This window comes from Mangifera indica, chromosome 8, assembly GCF_011075055.1.
Source record: "Mangifera indica cultivar Alphonso chromosome 8, CATAS_Mindica_2.1, whole genome shotgun sequence".
In the NCBI taxonomy this organism is placed as follows: Eukaryota; Viridiplantae; Streptophyta; class Magnoliopsida; order Sapindales; family Anacardiaceae; genus Mangifera; species Mangifera indica.
This window is the reverse complement of record NC_058144.1, coordinates 6,942,611-6,960,793: the sequence shown is the minus strand read 5'-3', so window position 1 is coordinate 6,960,793 and position 18,183 is coordinate 6,942,611. Positions and strand designations below refer to the sequence as shown.

General features: G+C 39.7%; 3 protein-coding genes across 3 annotated transcripts; 2 read left to right on the top strand and 1 right to left on the bottom strand.

The window, feature by feature from the left end:
• Window positions 1-31: 31 nt before the first annotated feature.
• Window positions 32-8,150, top strand: LOC123224260 (protein translation factor SUI1 homolog). Its single transcript, XM_044647875.1, has 5 exons — window positions 32-270; window positions 6,713-7,291; window positions 7,401-7,594; window positions 7,722-7,775; window positions 7,870-8,150. The coding sequence occupies exons 2-5, from the start codon at window positions 7,255-7,257 to the stop codon at window positions 7,912-7,914; spliced, it is 330 nt and encodes a 109-aa protein (XP_044503810.1). The 5' UTR covers window positions 32-270; window positions 6,713-7,254; the 3' UTR covers window positions 7,915-8,150.
• Window positions 2,955-3,425, bottom strand: LOC123223469 (uncharacterized mitochondrial protein AtMg00860-like). Its single transcript, XM_044646632.1, has one exon. It carries the CDS (start codon window positions 3,423-3,425, stop codon window positions 2,955-2,957), a length of 471 nt encoding a protein of 156 aa, XP_044502567.1.
• Window positions 8,151-13,977: 5,827 nt separating the features above from the next.
• LOC123224113 (isocitrate lyase-like) lies at window positions 13,978-18,042 on the top strand. The gene is given in 5 exon segments (XM_044647644.1): window positions 13,978-14,101; window positions 14,982-15,483; window positions 15,486-16,136; window positions 16,139-16,582; window positions 16,678-18,042. Coding segments are annotated over 5 exon segments (1,722 nt in total). The 5' UTR covers window positions 13,978-14,071; the 3' UTR covers window positions 16,773-18,042.
• Window positions 18,043-18,183: the final 141 nt, after the last annotated feature.

Genomic DNA, 18,183 nt, shown 5'->3' with positions numbered 1-18,183 from the left:
TATTCTATTTGTGGTTGTTTATTTGTTCAATGTAGTTAGCGCTTTATTAGCCTGAAAGCTGGCAAATTGTTACTTACAGGTTTATTACCAATCTTTTGTAATTTACGGGAAATCCTTGGTGATGCTGACTTATGCTTTACCTCAGTACTCCATATTATTGTCATTCAGATGATGAACTATATGTGTGGTTTTGAATATGTATTATTTTTTCTGAACAATTTTGATGTCTAGAATTGCCATCTTAGTTAAATGAATGCATTTCACGGGAAGGTGATAGGTACCTGAGGGAAGAAACGGGCGATTCAGTGAGCGTCTTCCACCGAGGAAACCTTGTAGGCCTGGTCTCTTGCAGGATGAACTAGTGAACTGCGATTTCTATCTATTTTGTAACAGTGTTATGAGAAAAAAAAGAACAGAGGCATATAAGAAAAGATTATCTCTATTGCAATAAATCCGTTTGGCATGAAATCAAGCAAGTATTGCATTCCCATTGTATCACATTACAAATCATTGTCAACTTGAGGAACAGATTCCAGTTAACCTTTTACAATAATGTATCTCAATGGTTAAACCAAATAACGCAACAACACAAAAGATTAAATAAAGCCGATAATCAGGCCACAGAGCAAATTCACTTCCACCATTCGAGAGGCTGGTTCTCTCCCTATTCTTCCCTTTCTTTTTCCTCCCCCTCTTCCTCTCTCACCAGGCTCTTAATATTTGGCTCCTTGCTGTAACTCCACCAATCCTCGCGTGCCAGCTCAGCTTCTAACATCTCCAGAGCACCTTCTTTTCCCAGCACATCCCTATATTTTTGTTGTCTGTCTGCTGCTTTAACTGCTACTGGGATACTGCCATTTGGAGGTCCTGTGGACTGCCCACCAGAGATATCAACGGTACTGCTAGCATCAGATTTGGAATTACAGCCTTCAGCTCCCACAGTAAGCTCTCCAATGTTGTTATTGATGTTACCGTCTGTTAGTTTCTCAGCTCCTTCAGCTTGTAACTTCAGTTTTGTTTTCCTGCCTCTTCTTTTCCTTTTCACATATACTCGAGCCCTAACATTACCCTGCCCATCCAAACGCATCTTGTCCTCAAGGTGCAAATATGGAAAAACATGGATTAAGTTTTTGTAGGATTCCCAAGAGTTGTCGTGTTCGGGTAAGCCGTGCCACTTAACGAGCAACTCCAAGTCGCCATGTCGAGAGTAGCGAAAATCCAGAACATCTTCAGGCTGTGTTTCCAGTTCTGCTTCTTCATTTAAGCAGGTCGAAAGGGGTGTGCAGGGCATCGAAGGGCCTATCTTTTTCTTTAGTTGGGAAATGTGAAAGACCGGATGAATTTTCGTCGTCTCCGAAAGCTTGAGTCTATAGGCAACCTGTCCGATTCTCTCCTCTATTTCGAAAGGTCCGTAAAAACGTGGACTAAGCTTCTTATTGAGTCTTGATGCTAGTGAGCGGAGCCTATATGGTTGTGGCTTAAGAAATACCTGATCGCCCACTGCCCATTCGACTTCGCGCCTGCCTCGGTCAGCTATCCTTTTCATCCTCTACTGGGCATTGATGAGGTTGGATTTCAGCCTATCCAGAATCTCATTTCGTTGCCTTATCATTACGTCCACCTCCTCAACCTTAGACGACTCTTCCACGAACTTCAGAAGAGGCGGTGGTTTGCACCCTTACACTGCCATGAAAGGCATCATTCCTGCTGATGCGTTGAATGTGGTGTTGAACCAATATTCCGCCCAAGACAACCAATTCGGCCACGTCCGTTGCTACTCAAAACAAAAACATCGGAGATATGTTTCCAAACTCCAATTCACTACCTCGGTTTGCCCATCCGTCTGTGGATGGTAGGCTGAACTGAATCGCAACGCTGTTCTTAAGGCCTTGAAGAGTTCGGACCAAAAAGCGCTCATGAAAAAACGGTCCCTATCTGAAACGATGGTTCGTGGGAAGCCGTGGAGTCGGACTATTTCTCTAATAAAAATTCCAGCAACTTCTTTGGCTGTGTAAAGGTGGCGAATTAGCAAGAAATGTCCGTACTTCGATAAACGATCCACAACAACCAATATAGTGTCATAACCCTTGACTCTCAGCAGCCCCACAACGAAATCCATGGAGAGATCATCCCAAATTTTGGAGGGGACAGGAAGAGGCTGTAAGAGTCCTGCCGGTGTCGTGGCCTCGTATTTCAGTCGTTGGCATATGTCACATTCCGTCACAAATTTTTTCACATCCTATTTCATGCCTTCCCAGAAGAAAATCGAAGAAATTTTTTTGAAGGTGCGAAAAAATCCAGAGTGTCCGCCGATAGGAGTAGAGTGAAATTCAGATAAGAGCAACTGCACTAACCTGGATTCCCTTGGCACTACCAAGCGTCCCTTATACATGAGATTCCCTTTTTTCAGCTCATACCCTACGTGAGTGGTTGTACCATTGAATAAGTCTTGTATGACTGCCTTCAATTTATCGTCCTTCCCCACTTCTTCTTGAATGGCGTCTGCAGTGATTGGTACAGCCATCGAAATAACCAGTAACTCCTCATTCTCTACTAGTTTCCTGGACAAGGCATCGGCTGCTTTGTTTTCACAGCCGGGTCTATACACAATATCAAAATCATATCCTAGCATCTTCACCAACCATTTTTGTTGTCCATGGCCTACCACCTTCTGTTCAGTGAGGAATTTGAGGCTACGCTGGTCTGTTCTCACCTGGAAACGTCGTCCTAACAAGTAGTGGCGCCACTTTTGCAAGGCCAGGACAATGGCCATAAGTTCCCACTCGTACACCGACTTCTCCTTATTTTGACGTGACAAAACCTTACTCAGATATGCAATTGATCTTCCAGCCTGTATCAGTACAGCACCGAGTCCCAAACCTGAGGCGTCCATTTCCACTACAGACGTTTTTGAAAAATCTGGCAATACAAGAACAGGCACTATCATCATGGCTTCATTGAGTTTTTCCGAATGCTGCTTGTGCGTGCTCAGTCCACTTGAAAGCGTTCTTTTTCAGTAGGTTGGTTAATGGTTCCGCAATTTTCCCATACCCTCGAACGAACCTTCGATAATAACCCGTGAGCCCCAAGAAACCCCTCAAATCCCTCAAATCGCGTGGTACAGGCCAATTTTGCATATCCTCTATCTTCCGGGGATCTGCCTCTACACCTTTCCTTGAGACAATATGGCCTAAGTAGCCTATTCTCTCCCTTCCAAATTGGCACTTTTTTTTGTTAACCACCAGTTGGTGGTCTCTGAGCAGCTCCAACACGGTTCGTAGGTGGCGCAGATGATCTTCGAGCCCCTTACTGTAGATCAGTATGTCACCGAAAAAGATTAGCACAAACTTTCTCAGAAATGGGCGGAAGAGGTCATTCATCAGGCTCTGAAATGTGGCTGGAGCGTTAGACAATCCGAACGACATAACCAGAAATTCATAATGTTTGTTGTACGTACGGAAAGCTGTTTTTTTCATGTCTGACTCCTTAATTCTGATCTAGTGGTACTTGGAATGCAAATCCAATTTGTTGAAAATTTTTGCCCCTTCCAGTTCATCCAAGAGTTCGTCTATCGCTGGAATCGGAAACCTGTCGGGAACGGTTACACGATTCAGAGCCCTGTAGTCAACATAGAACCTCCAACTCTCGTCCTTCTTCCTCACCAACAACACTAGACTCGAGTACGGGCTTACACTGGATCTGATGATTCCTGTCGTGAGCATTTCGTGTTCTATTCTTTCCACTTCAGCTTTCTGGAAATGGGGATAATGGTAGGGTCTTAGATTAGGGGGTTGGGCTCCCTCCACTAGCCGAATGGCATGGTCCTTTGCTCGTTTCAGTGGCAACCCGTAAGGTTCGACGAAAAATTCTTCGAAGTTTTTTATTAACGGTGTCAACTCTATCGGTATCACCTCATCTTCCTCTCCCGAGTCCCTGTGTTTCCCACTTGCCTTTAGAGAAAATCCCTCACCCCCATGTGCCATTGACTTCAATAAAGCCCCCACCGTTGCCTCTAATCTGATAAGTGAAGTATCTCCTTTCAGTTCCACATTCTGCCCTTTCCATTTGAAACGCATGATTTGTTTCCCCCAATTTGTCTTTACTACCCTTAGCTGCCTTAGTCACTCTATTCCCAGAATGACATCCACACAACCTAATTTGAAAGGGAGGAAGTCCTGGATGATTTTAATCTTTTGCACCGAAATCTCGACCCCCTTACATTTGCTTTCTCCCCGGACCCGACTGTTATCCCCCAAAATTACGGCGAAGTTGGCTGGTTGGATTGGAATCTGCAACTCGGTGACCAGTCGATCAGCAATGAAGTTATGCGTCGCCCCACTATCCAGCAAAATCAATACCTGCTGCCCACCCACGGCTCTGATGAACTTCATTGTTTTCGGAGAGTCGATACCAATCACTGAACTTGAGTTTAGGTTTGCTTCCAGGCCCCCTGCTTCTTCTTCATCTTCCTTCGCTTCCTTTTCTTCGTCTTCCATTGTGTCCGGCTCACAGACTATCATGATTTGAAGCTGTCGGAATCGACATCTGTGCCCTGGGGTAAACTTTTCGTCGCACCGAAAGCATAAGCCCTTTTCGATTTTGGAGCGGTACTCTTCGTTGGATAGCCTTTGAAAGGTGTTATCTCTCCGTTGGTTGGTGGAAGATGCGACTGAGACATTTGGGTTCCTTGTCGCCGAAGCCGCATTTGTATAAGGAAATGCGGTCTCCGATCTGTTTTGACCAAAGGGACGTAAGTTTAGGGCGGGCGGGTCGGTCCAGAGGTTTGGGTCGGGGCTGGGCCAAGTGTTGAGCGATTGGGCTGCATGTTTGGGTTTGGATTGAGTTGGGTGTTAGGTCGATAATACGTGGGCTGGTAAGTGGTATGGTTAGGCCTACGCTAAGGTGGGTTGGGTATCGGGTTGGGTTCTCGGGTAACTCTTTTCGGGTCGGCCTGTTCGCTTATTTTCAATCAACGCGTTCTTCTTCTCTATCTCCTGAGCTCTCTCCATCGTCTCCTTCAGAGACGTCGGCCGAAATAACCTCACCTCTTCTCTAAGTTCCTCCGGATGCCCGTTCATAAAAATTACGGTTAGGGTGCTTTCCGTCAACTCCTCGATTTCCACTGACAGCAGCTCGAACCGGTATCTGTACTCATGAACGGAGTCTGTCAGTTGAATCGTGAATAGCTCCTCTTGAGCCGTCCGTCCGTCATCCGTCCTAAATCTTTTAAGGGTCGCGTTTCAAAAATCGTCTCATCCCAAGAACGGATGTCGCTATCTTCTCCACCGAAACCAATAGAAGGCTACACCCTCCATACACACCCCTATTGCTGTCAACCTCTCTCCTTCTAAAATTCGGTTAACGTCGAAGTATCGTTCCACCTTTTCCAACCACTCCAAGGTTTGTTTGCCAGTAAATAATGGAAGGTCCAGACGGCGGAACTGTACGTCTCATCGAACTCCACCCTGGTAATCCTCTCCTTTCTGTCCTATTTCTAATGTCTCCTCTCCTCTGTTGGCTTCCTCTATCCTCGGTAGTGGGTGAACGATAGTGGCACCTTTGGATGGGTTGTGGTTAGGAGACTGTTCTCCTCCACTTGGAGCGATGTTACTGTGACCCGCCACAAGGTGGGTCGAGGTTCCTGGGTTCATCGGTGCCTTTCCCTTATCACCGCTCTCCTTCCTTATCATTACTTTTTTAAGGTCTCGGAGGTATCCTTTCATGACTTCCAGGTCGCTTTCTATCCCTTACAGCCTCATCTGCGTTTCTCTAAACCTATCCCTCACTTCTTTGTCCAGCCCTTCCAACCGGTTGCCCATCCCAGTCAACCTCTCACGATCCTCCGTCAATTCCTTCTCGAGCCCCTCCACTCGACTCTCAATCCTAGTCATGGCTCTGATACCACTTGATAGGTACCTGAGGGACGAAACGGGCGATTCAGTGAGCTTCTTCCACTGAGGAAACCTTGCAGGCCTGGTCTCTTGCAGGATGAACTAGTGAACTATGATTTCTATCTATTTATTCACCAATGTAATAGTGTTATGAGAAAAAAAAGAACAGAGGCATGTAAGAAAAGATTATCTCTATTGCAATAAATCCGTTTGGCATGAAATCAAGCAAGTATTGCATTCCCATTGTATCACATTACAAATCATTGTCAACTTGAGGAACAGATTCCAGTTAACCTTTTGCAATAATGTATCTCAATGGTTAAACCAAATAACGCAACAACACAAAAGATTAAATAAAGCCGATAATCAGGCCACAGAGCAAATTCACTTCCACCATTCGAGAGGCTGGTTCTCTCCCTATTCTTCCCTTTCTTTTTCCTCCCCCTCTTCCTCTCTCACCAGGCTCTTAATATTTGGCTCCTTGTTGTAACTCCACCAATCCTCGCATGCCAACTCAGCTTCTAACATCTCCAGAGCACTTTTTTTTCCCAGCACATCCCCATACTTTTGCTGCCTGTCTGCTGCTTTAACTGCTACTGGGATGCTGCCATTTGGAGGTCCTGTGGACTGCCCACCAGAGATACCAACGGTACTGCTAGCATCAAATTTGGAATTACAGCCTTCAGCTCCCACAGTAAGCTCTCCAATGTCGTTATTGATGTTACCGTCTGTTAGTTTCTCAGCTCCTTCAGCTTGTAACTTCAGCTTTGTTATCCTGCCTCTTCTTTTCCTTTTCACATATACTCAAGCCCTAACAGAAGGACTGTGTGTTCCCTCGAGGATAGTGATGTTAAGATAGTTTTCATGAAGAATATGGATTTAAAAGGTATTGAAAAGCAGGTCAAAGAAAGTATGAAGCATAATTAACACCTCTTTGTATGTGATTTTGTAGGTATAAAAAATCAAGTTTCAGTTACAAAATTATCTTAGTTGAGGTAGTTGATGGCTATCATGAAAAGACATTAATTAATGCAATAATGAAGCATAGAATTTACCATCATTGAAGGAGGGTGATCTCAACGATCATGAGAAAATAGAGGTGCTAAAGGATATGGTTGTTGCCCATAAATTCTAGAATAGAGGTACTGTAATTTTATAATAGGAATTTGGTCCTAGAAATTCTTAAAAATGGATGTGGTGAAATGAAAGGTTTTCTTCAGCTAATCAAGTCGAGAGTTTATTATTCTTTCATTTCCGAATTCAGAATAATGGTTCTTTCTTCACTTGGTTATAGCTGAGTCAATTTAATTAAAGAGAATAAAAAATTGTTGGTTACTGACTTTTCCCCCAACAACGAAGTTTCATGTCTGAATTTGACAACCACATTCCAAGTGCTTTTGGTGAGTTATGGCTAAAACTTATTCTTTTGTATATGTTTGTATCCATGATAGTGGTAGATATGTCTTTTCATTGCTTGATTTGTTTTTGTTGTATTGTATGTTGGGGCAGATCCATTCGCTGAGGACTCAGGTGCTGGGGCTAAAGATTACATTCATTTTCGTGTTCAACAACGTAATGGGACGAAAAGCCTGACAACTATGCAAGGGTTGAAGAAGGACTACAGCTACAATAAGATTCTCAAGGGCCTCAGGAAAGAGTTCTGCTGTAACGGTACTCTTGTTCAGGACCCTGATTTAGGCCAGGTCAGTTACAGATCATTGATTGAATGTTCCTAAACTCATATCCTCTTAGAATAATGATTAGTTTTTGAGAGAAAGGTTTTTTATATAACAAAAAGTTTCAATGAGTGTTTTTTTCATATACGTCCAGGTCATACAACTCCAGGGTGACCAAAGAAAGAATGTGTCAACATTCCTTTTCCAGGTAATGTTGTATATGTTTACATTAACAAGTTATCTATGTAGAACAACTTTGTTTGTGCTTTGTGTAATTTTACTTTTATCATGTGGCCAAACAGGCTGGCATTGTGAGGAAGGATTTCATCAAGATCCATGGTTTCTAAGTTGGAAGTTACTATATGTAGGTGGCACCGCTTATGCATAGTCATTAGAAAGTAGAAATATACAATCTGAACTTATATTTTAGCATATCAAATACTGTTGTGTATGTGCATCTTCAAAAAATTTGATACAGCTGTTTGTGATTTTTTAAGATTCATGCTCTGTTGTTTGGCAAAATTATGTATTCCTGCTTTGTATTCATGCAATGCTTTGCGCAAAAAATGCAGTTTGTGCGTAATGTTGTCATTGTTGTGACTGAAAATATATATATGTATGTATGTATGTATGAGTGAAATGATCTAAACAAAGCAGGAGATTTCATTTCACAGTAATATAATTTTGAATAAGCCTAAACCAGTGGCACTGTCATTATACAAGGGGAGCAAGGTTCATGTGCAGTAACTTTTAGGTAACCTGTCCTGGAGCTCAAGGGCAAATGGGCCGGGGAGAATAGTTGTGGCTATCCTCATAGAAATAAATCCTAACAAAAGAAAGTTACTGTACCAGCAGATTAGATTTTGTTAATGATTCATATCAAAGTTAAAATCTTTCTAGAGTAACAAAAGCAAAACTTGAATTGAAATAATGAACGAAGTAGGTGGTTGATTAGTGAGTAAACATTGTTCAAACTTGTGAAACATACTTTAAACACATTTGTTGAGATAATTGCCAAGTCAAAAGTAAGATTTGGTTATCACTTTCATTCATCTAAAGAAATTATAATTGTCAAAAGTAAAGATTTGGTTATCTTTTTCATATGATGAAATCATAATTATCTTTTACAGGAGGGGCAATTAGCTTTCAGATGGCTTGTAATAATATGCCAGCATAGCATATTTTGTCTAAAAAGAGGTGAAGTAATTCTATTATAATATTGAACATGATTCTTAGTATTTATGAGATGTAATTAACAAAAAATATCTTATCTAAATTAGAGGGTTTATCCAAAGATTAATTAATCACACAGAACAGATCCTCACAGCCATTACTAACTGATCGGGGGATTGAATGTGAAGTCGGGAAAACACTCTGTGATGGAGACAAACATTGTCTTATTCAAAATCAGATAAGAACAGCTAGCTAGAAGTAGATCTAGGCACCATGAATGTTTTATGGTATGTTTGTTTTGCTTCTCCTTTGTCTTTTCTTATCTCCTACCAAACAAGGCAAAACTTTCGTATATAACACTCATACCAAACCCACTTTTGTGTTGTCATGTTGAAACCGCTAAAATTAAAAAGATCTGATAATTGATGGCCTAGATGAATTAGTTGGGATTGAAACTAAGTTACAAGTACAAGTAGGGAATAGAACCTTGAAGTAAAAAAAATCAGTACCAACCAACGGGTAAGTGTTCAACTACCTATCAAAGCCTAGTCTATCAACTACCATTCTTTTTCGCAGTCATACCGCCCATTCTTCACCATCCATCATCAACACTGTTTCTTCTTCTCTCCTATTTATACTTCTCCTTACCTGCCCTTCAATTTCACATTCACGCGTTTTCTTTTTCCCACAATATCATTTACTTCTCTTTCACAACACGCAATTGCTTTATTCTTAGAATTTTAGGTCTTTGCTGTTTCAACTCTTGATGGCTGACTTGGATCAAACTTCTGATGATGCCTCTGTGGATTCTAGAGGTCCCCTTCTTAAATTCCTTCTTCTAATTTTATAATCTTTACTTGTTTTCTTTGTTTTTAACTTCCAATGGCTGACTTTGATTTCTTTTCTTATGATACATTTGTGGAGTTCTGTGCATCTTTTTGGTTCTATTAGGAATAAAGCTTTATTTCGCTACAATGAATTCTTTTGTTAAATAAGTTCATATTTTGATGGCGTGCTTGTTGCAGACCAATCCAGTCAAGACTCTAAGCTTGAATTTTCAGAGGATGAAGAAACCCTTATAACTAGGATGTTCAATCTCGTTGGTGAGAGGTGGGGTTAATTTATTTTCTTCTTTCTGTACTCAAAAACCAAATACCAATGAACTTATTAAAACTTGTGTTTGATTCCTTCAGGTGGTCTCTGATTGCTGGAAGAATTCCTGGCAGAACAGCCGAGGAAATTGAGAAGTATTGGACATCAAGATACTCTACCAGTGAATGAACTGGAAGACCTTTTAAAAATGATAGGCTTCTCAGTTTTGGGCCTGGAAAATTTTGGGGGAAGTAACTTTGTACACCATTTTGCGGTTAAGTTGTAATCAATGGGGCATTTCTTACGTTATGTATGGCAGTGTCTTGTAACATGGTTCTTTTAGTATGCCTACTAATGTTTGGCTTTTAAGGTTGTGTGATGTCATGTGAATATATGGTGATGGTGAAAAGCATTTGGGTGTTCAGAATTTTATGCTTTTGTGGCATGATTTTTGTGAAATTTACTGCTTGTCAAGCACATTTGATCGGATGTTGGTGCAGAGGAAAACAAGTCTAAAATGCTGGGAAATGACAAAATACATTTTGAAACTTTTGTTCTCATTAAACCCTAACTGTCTATTCTCTGTGACATTTAAACAGGGCGAAACCTTTATCTAATTGCTTGGCTTGAATTTACCATACAATATTTTACTGTACAGAAAGGGACACACTAATGGGGCTTATTCCTGAAATTAAAAATATGTGACTACTCCAGTGCAAAGCCATTAATGACCACATATCTTTGTGCTCAGTTCATCTTTTCTTCTGTCAATCTGCTATATCTTTTCACTACCTGTCATCCTATTTCTTCTTTCGTGTTCCCCTAGAATTTCATCAATTGGTACCGATCTCCCTGATATAAACATACTGGTATCTTATAAATAATGACTCTTGTATATTATAACATGCCTAATTAAGAGCCATAAGCTTATGCAGAATAACAAAGGGATAATTATTATGATATTTGTGGGATCTTTGTGATTAAAGGAAAAAGTGATAGTATGTATGATTTCAGGAACAGTCTACTCACCTGTTCTTTGTTGCATGATTGTGAAATTTAAAGGAGATGACTGATTACCAACAGTGCCAACTTGGAAGTTTGATAGAAAATATAGATAGCTCAATTTCTGTTTTCCTAGCTTGTGTAATCTCTCTTGCTTAAGCAATACATTACATAAAAATATTGAGATAAACATGTTATAGCAGGGAAAAAAGTTAGATCCCAGCTGAAGGGAGACCAGACCCGGTTGAGAAAGTCCACCCCACATATATAAATGAAGCCCAAATGAACACACACAAGACCTGGAGAAGTTATGATTTGAACACATATAGGCAAAAACTATTTTACCCAATTTACCTCTCTCAAAACTTTTCTCACCATTTAATATCATGAAACTGAAAATGAAATAATATAGTAATAATGAATGAGAGCATGTGAGTGAAGGTTCTATTCTTTTATGCCTCGATGTACTAAATAGCTTAGCTTACCCTATCCCACCAGCAATAAGGTTGAATCAGAAAATGAGGACCACTTCCGATACCTACAACTCCATCCTTCAGTCTCAATATCCAATGATTCTCTTCTCTGATTTGAACGCCAAACAAAATTATTGATCAATCATCAACACCTTCATTACCTTCTAGGAATTCAGAATCCTTGAAGAACAAAAGTTTATTATCTTATGTTCAAAGCCCTGAATTAAAGCTAATTCAGGCATGTGTTATAGCAGCAATGACTTCAACTATTTTTTATTGGCCAATTAAATAGATGCACCAGCAACACACTGGATGATTCATAATTCTGTTGAGTGGCAGCTGCCCATACCATATAGCATATATGAAAAAATTCGATGAGAGTGACCAAAGTATCAGGATAGAATTGCCAAACTGTATAGATGTTGGATGAAAATGAGATGGATAGGGTTAGGCTTATCTTAATCTTCCTGGGGAGTCACAATTCCAACTCTTGTAACGGCTTCTGTCGTCACCCCATCTCCACCCTCCGCTCCAATCAAACTTTCCTTTATGCGTGGCGTTTCAAGAGATAACTAGTAACAACAAAATTACGTCAACTCATACACCAATTTTATATAAATATGATTAAATAATTTTAAATTAATGATAAAATAATATCTAATTAATATTTTCACTCACAGAGAGTGACATGTTTGATTTTGGGATGAGCACATATTTGTGCGTGAGAGGGCCGACTTGTCCTTAACCGGCTGCTCCACTAGCTAAATGGACGGTCACATGTGGGAAACATGGTTCATGGAATCTATAAATATAATTGAAAAGTCACTTGCAGTTATAAAATAAATAAAACAATAGTCCGACCAAGCCTTATGGAGGAACAAAACAATACTCTGATCTTAATAATTTCCTTGGGCGTAAAACTTTGACCTGGGCTCTCAAGGTATATTCGTTCGTCACTTTCTGTTCTGTTATTATTTATTTATTTTTTTTCTAATTTCTGTTTGTGTCTAAAGATAAATATGTGGCCGGTTCTACTAACTAATTTATGGATGCAAATCGCTTTCAATAATGCCAGACTAACGGTTTTTGGTCGCTTTAGCTTAGTAGGACATAATTTATAGAATAAACAACATTACAGTATTAACAAGCTGATAATGGACGGCGTGAGCCATCAAGTTAGAATAAGGACAAAAGACTTGTTCCTGCCCGAGATCCTAAAGTTTTATTCTCGTACTTTTAAAATCTAAACATTCATTTATAAGTAAATCTCTATTAACAATCTCAGATAGGATTAATAGTAAAATTGTTATTTAATAAAAAATTTAAAATAATAAATTTTTGTCACATTTTTTTCCTCAATTTAAAAATCTCACAATTTTTTTTCTTAAATTTTCCTTTAAAGTTTAAAAAAGTGGTAATTTCCTTCCTAGGGTTTTCTCTCCTCTTCTCCAATGATTGATTTCTTCCCAGTTGTCGACCAACCTTTCCTTCTTCTCTCTCAGTCAATCGCCTCCTTCTTCAATTTTTCATCAGAAACAGAGACCTTTGTCTCCCTCTCAAATGAAGACAGAATGTCTGAGACAAAAATTACATCTTCATCTTTAACAAAGGCAAATCGGAGCAAGGATAAGCGTCCAGCTGAGAGAGAAGAAAGAGGGAAGGTTGTCCAATGACTATGAAGAGTGAATCGTCGAAAGAGAAAAAACTTAGGAAGAAAAAAACTACTTTTCAATTTTTGAAGAAAATTTTGGGAGAAAAATTGTGAGATTTTCAAATTGAGAAAGAAAAGTATCATAAAAGTTCAGTTTCTTAAAACTTTTTATTAAATAACGATTTTATCCTAAACCTAATTTGAGTTTTTTAACAGAAATTTAATCATAACTAGGTGTTTGAGTTTTTGAAAATTATAAGGTAAGGCTTTGAGATTTCCATATACCTTCAATTGGAAAAAGTCTGTTAGCCTTAGAATAAATATCCATCTGTCTCCTCCCTTCCCTTTCTTGGTAGCCGGCAAGGTCAAGTCGTCCAAATAATGAACAAACTTGCCTATTTCTACCTAGAAATGGAAATTAGAATGCACGAAGACTCATTCTGCACTGAAACACTGATCGAGAAGAATGGAGACATAAAATTTGCATGAGATTTAGTGTAATTTATTACGTGTCAAAAATGAACACGACTTCCTGTTAGCTGGCAAAATATGAAGTTGGCACCTAGGTCGACTCAGATCTCCATATTTGATGCACCTCAATATGTGTGAAACGAATTCATACAACATTAACAAAATAACACAAAATCTACCCATGCATATCGAAATAATTGTATTGAATAACAAGTAATAATAGTAGGAACAGAAAACTGAAATCAGTTATGACTTCAAACAAAAATAGATGACATCAGGCAATATGAAAGAAGACAGAAGCAAGTATGGCGGTGGCACTGGACAGATGGAGAAATGCCTGCAAATGCAGCTCCCCAAGGACAGGTTTCAAACATTTTCTGAAGATAAAAATTGCAGTTCCTTTTTTATGAGAAAGTTTGCTTGGTAGATAAACATAATTGAGTAAAAATAAAGCACGGTGAAATTCTCTGAGGGTTTTTTATTTTTTTTCTTATCCACAAAGGCATGGTAATTGTTATCTTCTCAACTCCCTTTTATTATAAATTGAGGAGCTTGAAGGAGGCTTTTTGCATGAACCTCTCTTAGTTGTTAAGGGTACATTTACATTACAAAAGCTTTTCTCCAGAAACACCAAGTTCTGCCATGGCTGCATCTTACTCAGTGGCTTCAATGGTAAGCCCAAGAACAGCCACCTAGCTCTTTTTTTCTTTTCTCATGCATTTTCCCTGAGCTTTCTTTATTTCTTTCTGTTACTTTCTCAGATTCTTTTAGTGGAGTTGATGTATACTGATGATTTGTCATAACAATAAATGCATGCAATGTTTTCACTGGATAAAAACAATTGATCTTTCTTTGTCAGAGGGAACTTTCAGTTCCATTTTACTTTTCAAAAAATCATGTTAAACTACTAAGATTACCCTTGCTTTGCAAAATGTTATCAATCACCAATGGCTCAAGTGCGTTTGTAACTGGTCTTGTTGACAACTCTGTTTGTAACGCCAGAATTGGGTCTCAAAAATGCATACATTAGCTAGAGAGATTTCACTACTTGGGTTCATAATCTGTCTGTCTTTCTCTCAGATAATGGGTAAAATTTATCAATAGAACCAAAACTGAAACAAATGTGTAAATGTGTTAATAAAATACAAGGTATTGTGCTTTTCTTTTATCTTGGACTGCAGGGGAATCAATGGTAATGTGGAGAAATTATACTATATATACATGTTAAAAAAAACCACCTAGACTGCTATACAGATTGGCTTTCCTCTTTGTTCGAGAATATTTTAACATTCTAAAGTTCATAGAACTAAGAACGTTTATTCCCCAGTTAGATCCTCAGGGATCAACAGATATTTCGGAGACAAATCGTTAAAGTATTTGGAGAGCACATTTACTTCCGAACCATTTTCTACAACCGCTTAAAAATTATTAAGCAAATATACACATATAGCTCCAGTTTGTCATCCCGATAATAGTTTGTACACAACAATGTTCAGTAAAACCCTGCTTGTTTGTACTATCGTCAATTAATAATAAGAGTTCTTTTGAGCAGATAATGGAGGAAGAAGGGAGATTTGAAGCAGAAGTTGCAGAGGTGCAAGCATGGTGGAACACAGAGAGGTTCAAGCTAACCCGACGACCATATTCAGCAAGAGATGTTGTGGCTCTTCGAGGGACCCTTAGACAAGGCTATGGCTCCAACGAGATGGCCAAAAAGCTTTGGAGAACTCTCAAAACACACCAAGCCAATGGCACTGCCTCCAGGACTTTTGGTGCACTTGACCCTGTCCAGGTAACCATGATGGCCAAGCACTTGGACTCCATTTATGTCTCTGGTTGGCAGTGTTCATCCACCCACACCTCAACCAATGAGCCAGGCCCGGACCTTGCTGATTACCCCTATGACACTGTTCCAAACAAAGTGGAACATCTTTTCTTTGCTCAGCAATACCATGATAGAAAACAAAAAGAGGCACGCATGAGCATGAGCCGCGAGGAGAGGGCTAGAACCCCTTATGTTGATTACCTGAAGCCAATTATAGCTGATGGTGATACCGGTTTGGTGGTACTACAGCAACTGTTAAGCTTTGCAAACTTTTCGTTGAGCGTGGGGCTGCTGGTGTCCATATTGAAGACCAGTCTGCAGTGACCAAAAAATGTGGTCATATGGCTGGAAAAGTGCTTGTTGCGGTGAGCGAACACATTAATAGGCTTGTGGCTGCGAGGTTGCAATTTGATGTTATGGGAGTGGAGACTGTCTTGGTGGCTAGGACTGATGCAGTTGCAGCTAATTTGATCCAAACCAATGTGGACACTAGAGATCATCAGTTCATTCTTGGTGCCACTAATCCAAATCTCAGTAGGAAAGCTTTGGTTAATATTTTGGCTGAAGCAATGGCTGCCGGCAAAACAGGAGCTGAACTTCAAGCCATCGAGGACAATTGGCTGGCAATGGCTCAGCTAAAGACATTCTCTGAATGTGTTACGGATGTAATCAAGAATATGAATGTTGGTGAGGATGAGAAAAGGAGAAGATTGAATGAATGGATGAGCCATTCTAGCTATGACAATTGCCTGTCCAATGGACAAGGCCGAGAGATTGCTGAGAGATTGGGGCTGAAGAATCTCTTTTGGGACTGGGACTTGCCCCGAACTAGAGAAGGATTCTACAGGTTTAAAGGGTCAGTTATGGCTGCAATCGTTCGTGGCGGGCTTTTGCTCCTCATGCTGATCTTATTTGGATGGAGACTGCCAGCCCTGACTTGGCTGAATGCACCAACTTTGCAAAAGGAGTGAAATCAAAGAACCCAGAGATCATGTTGGCCTATAATCTTTCACCATCTTTCAATTGGGATGCATCAGGAATGACTGATGAACAAATGAAAGACTTCATTCCAAGAATAGCCAGGCTTGGCTACTGCTGGCAGTTCATAACACTGGCAGGTTTCCATGCTGATGCGCTTGTAATTGACACATTTGCTAGAGATTATGCGAAAAGAGGCATGCTGGCTTATGTGGAGAGGATCCAGAGGGAAGAAAGGAACCATGGAGTTGATACACTTGCTCACCAAAAGTGGTCTGGTGCAAACTATTATGATAGGTACCTCAAGACGGTTCAGGGAGGCATTTCGTCCACTGCTGCTATGGGCAAAGGCGAGTTAATTAAATCATTTTCCATCTTCTTCCAATATGTTAATAAGAAAATGAAAACATGTTTGATAACTCTCTTATTGCCATTACATATGCAGGAGTGACAGAAGAGCAATTCAAGGAAACATGGACTAGGCCAGGGGCAATGGATATTGATGAAGGAAATGTGGTGGTTGCTAAGGCGAGGATGTGAGAGGGCTACTTGAAGCAAATCTCTTATTGAGCATTTCCAAGATCCTGTGTCGCGAAGAAATAATGTGTTTGTAATAATTAAATGTGATTGGCGTCATTACTCTTTTTGGGCATTCTTCGGCCACATTGTACTGCTTAGTAACTGCGTTGCTGCTCTCAAGGCCTCTTCGCGAAGTTACCTTGTTTATGTATTACTATAATTAGGTTGTGTTTCAAGTACAATTATTAAGAATTTGTTTTCTTTACAATCTTAATCTCACTTATCTTTTTGGGAAAGTGCATAAAATCGAAATTGATAATAATATTTCAAATTAAAAACACCTGAAATCCGTGCATAAATCAGATCATAGAGATACTCAAATGAAGACTCGGAGACAATTTAAGCCTGACTAAACCCGAGGAAGGCCGGCAGAAACAACAGACAAGCCAAGAAGGAAGAGAGCCAATCCAAGAAGCAAGAGAGCTCCCCGGACCACAGCATTGTTGATAGGTGTAAGCCCAAATTACGTGGCATAAAGGCAGTCCACACGGTGCAATTTGTCCAGAATAAAAGTTAAACGCTGCGTTTAAGTATTGCTCTCACAAGTCTCAACCCACCATCCGGAAATGCTGGATCTGAGTAGCTCAAGATAACAGGCGCGATGATTTGAAGTTACATCATACCTACTCTGGCTTTCAATCACTTACTATTTTCAGGTATGTTTTGCATAATTTCTATTAACATTTTGGACCGTGTTAGTACAAAAGGATTCAATTCTGTGTTTCGTTGATTTATTTACGCTGATCTAAAGACTTTTTCCTGCAGTTGGATTGTCTGTGACTGATTTTCTGATAATAATTGTGACTATGGGCATTAGTATATCACATTAAAAATTGTTCTTCGACCACCCTTTTTAGAGAATGAATATCTTGATACTTTTTCATCGCAAACAATGGAAGAAGATGAGTTGAACTAGTTAAAAGCTTTTTTCTGTGAGGGTGTTTGCATTCACTTCCTGGTAAAGCACAATCAAGTGCTGATCCAGAAAGTACTGCAAGTGTTTTTCTTTTTAGTGTATCAAATACAAAGCTTCTACATGATTTTTTAAGGCAAACAAAAACAAGAGATTTATGTATTACAATTAGAGAGTATGAATTTGGCATAAAAGAGTTTATTATGCTTCAAGAACACTCTCAAATGCAACCGTAAACCTACATGACATGGTTGATGAGAGGATCTCTTAGTGCCTGTTCAATTTCGGCTGAACAAAGGTGATTAAACTGAAGAAAAAGAAATAAAATGTGTTTTGCTGGGCAAGCCAGAGGATAAGGGACATAATTCAAATGCATACAATTGATAAGTTGGTTAAGTGTTTTCCAATGATGCAGCAGAAATCACTTGTGAATCAAGGTATGTTCTTCATAATTTTTCT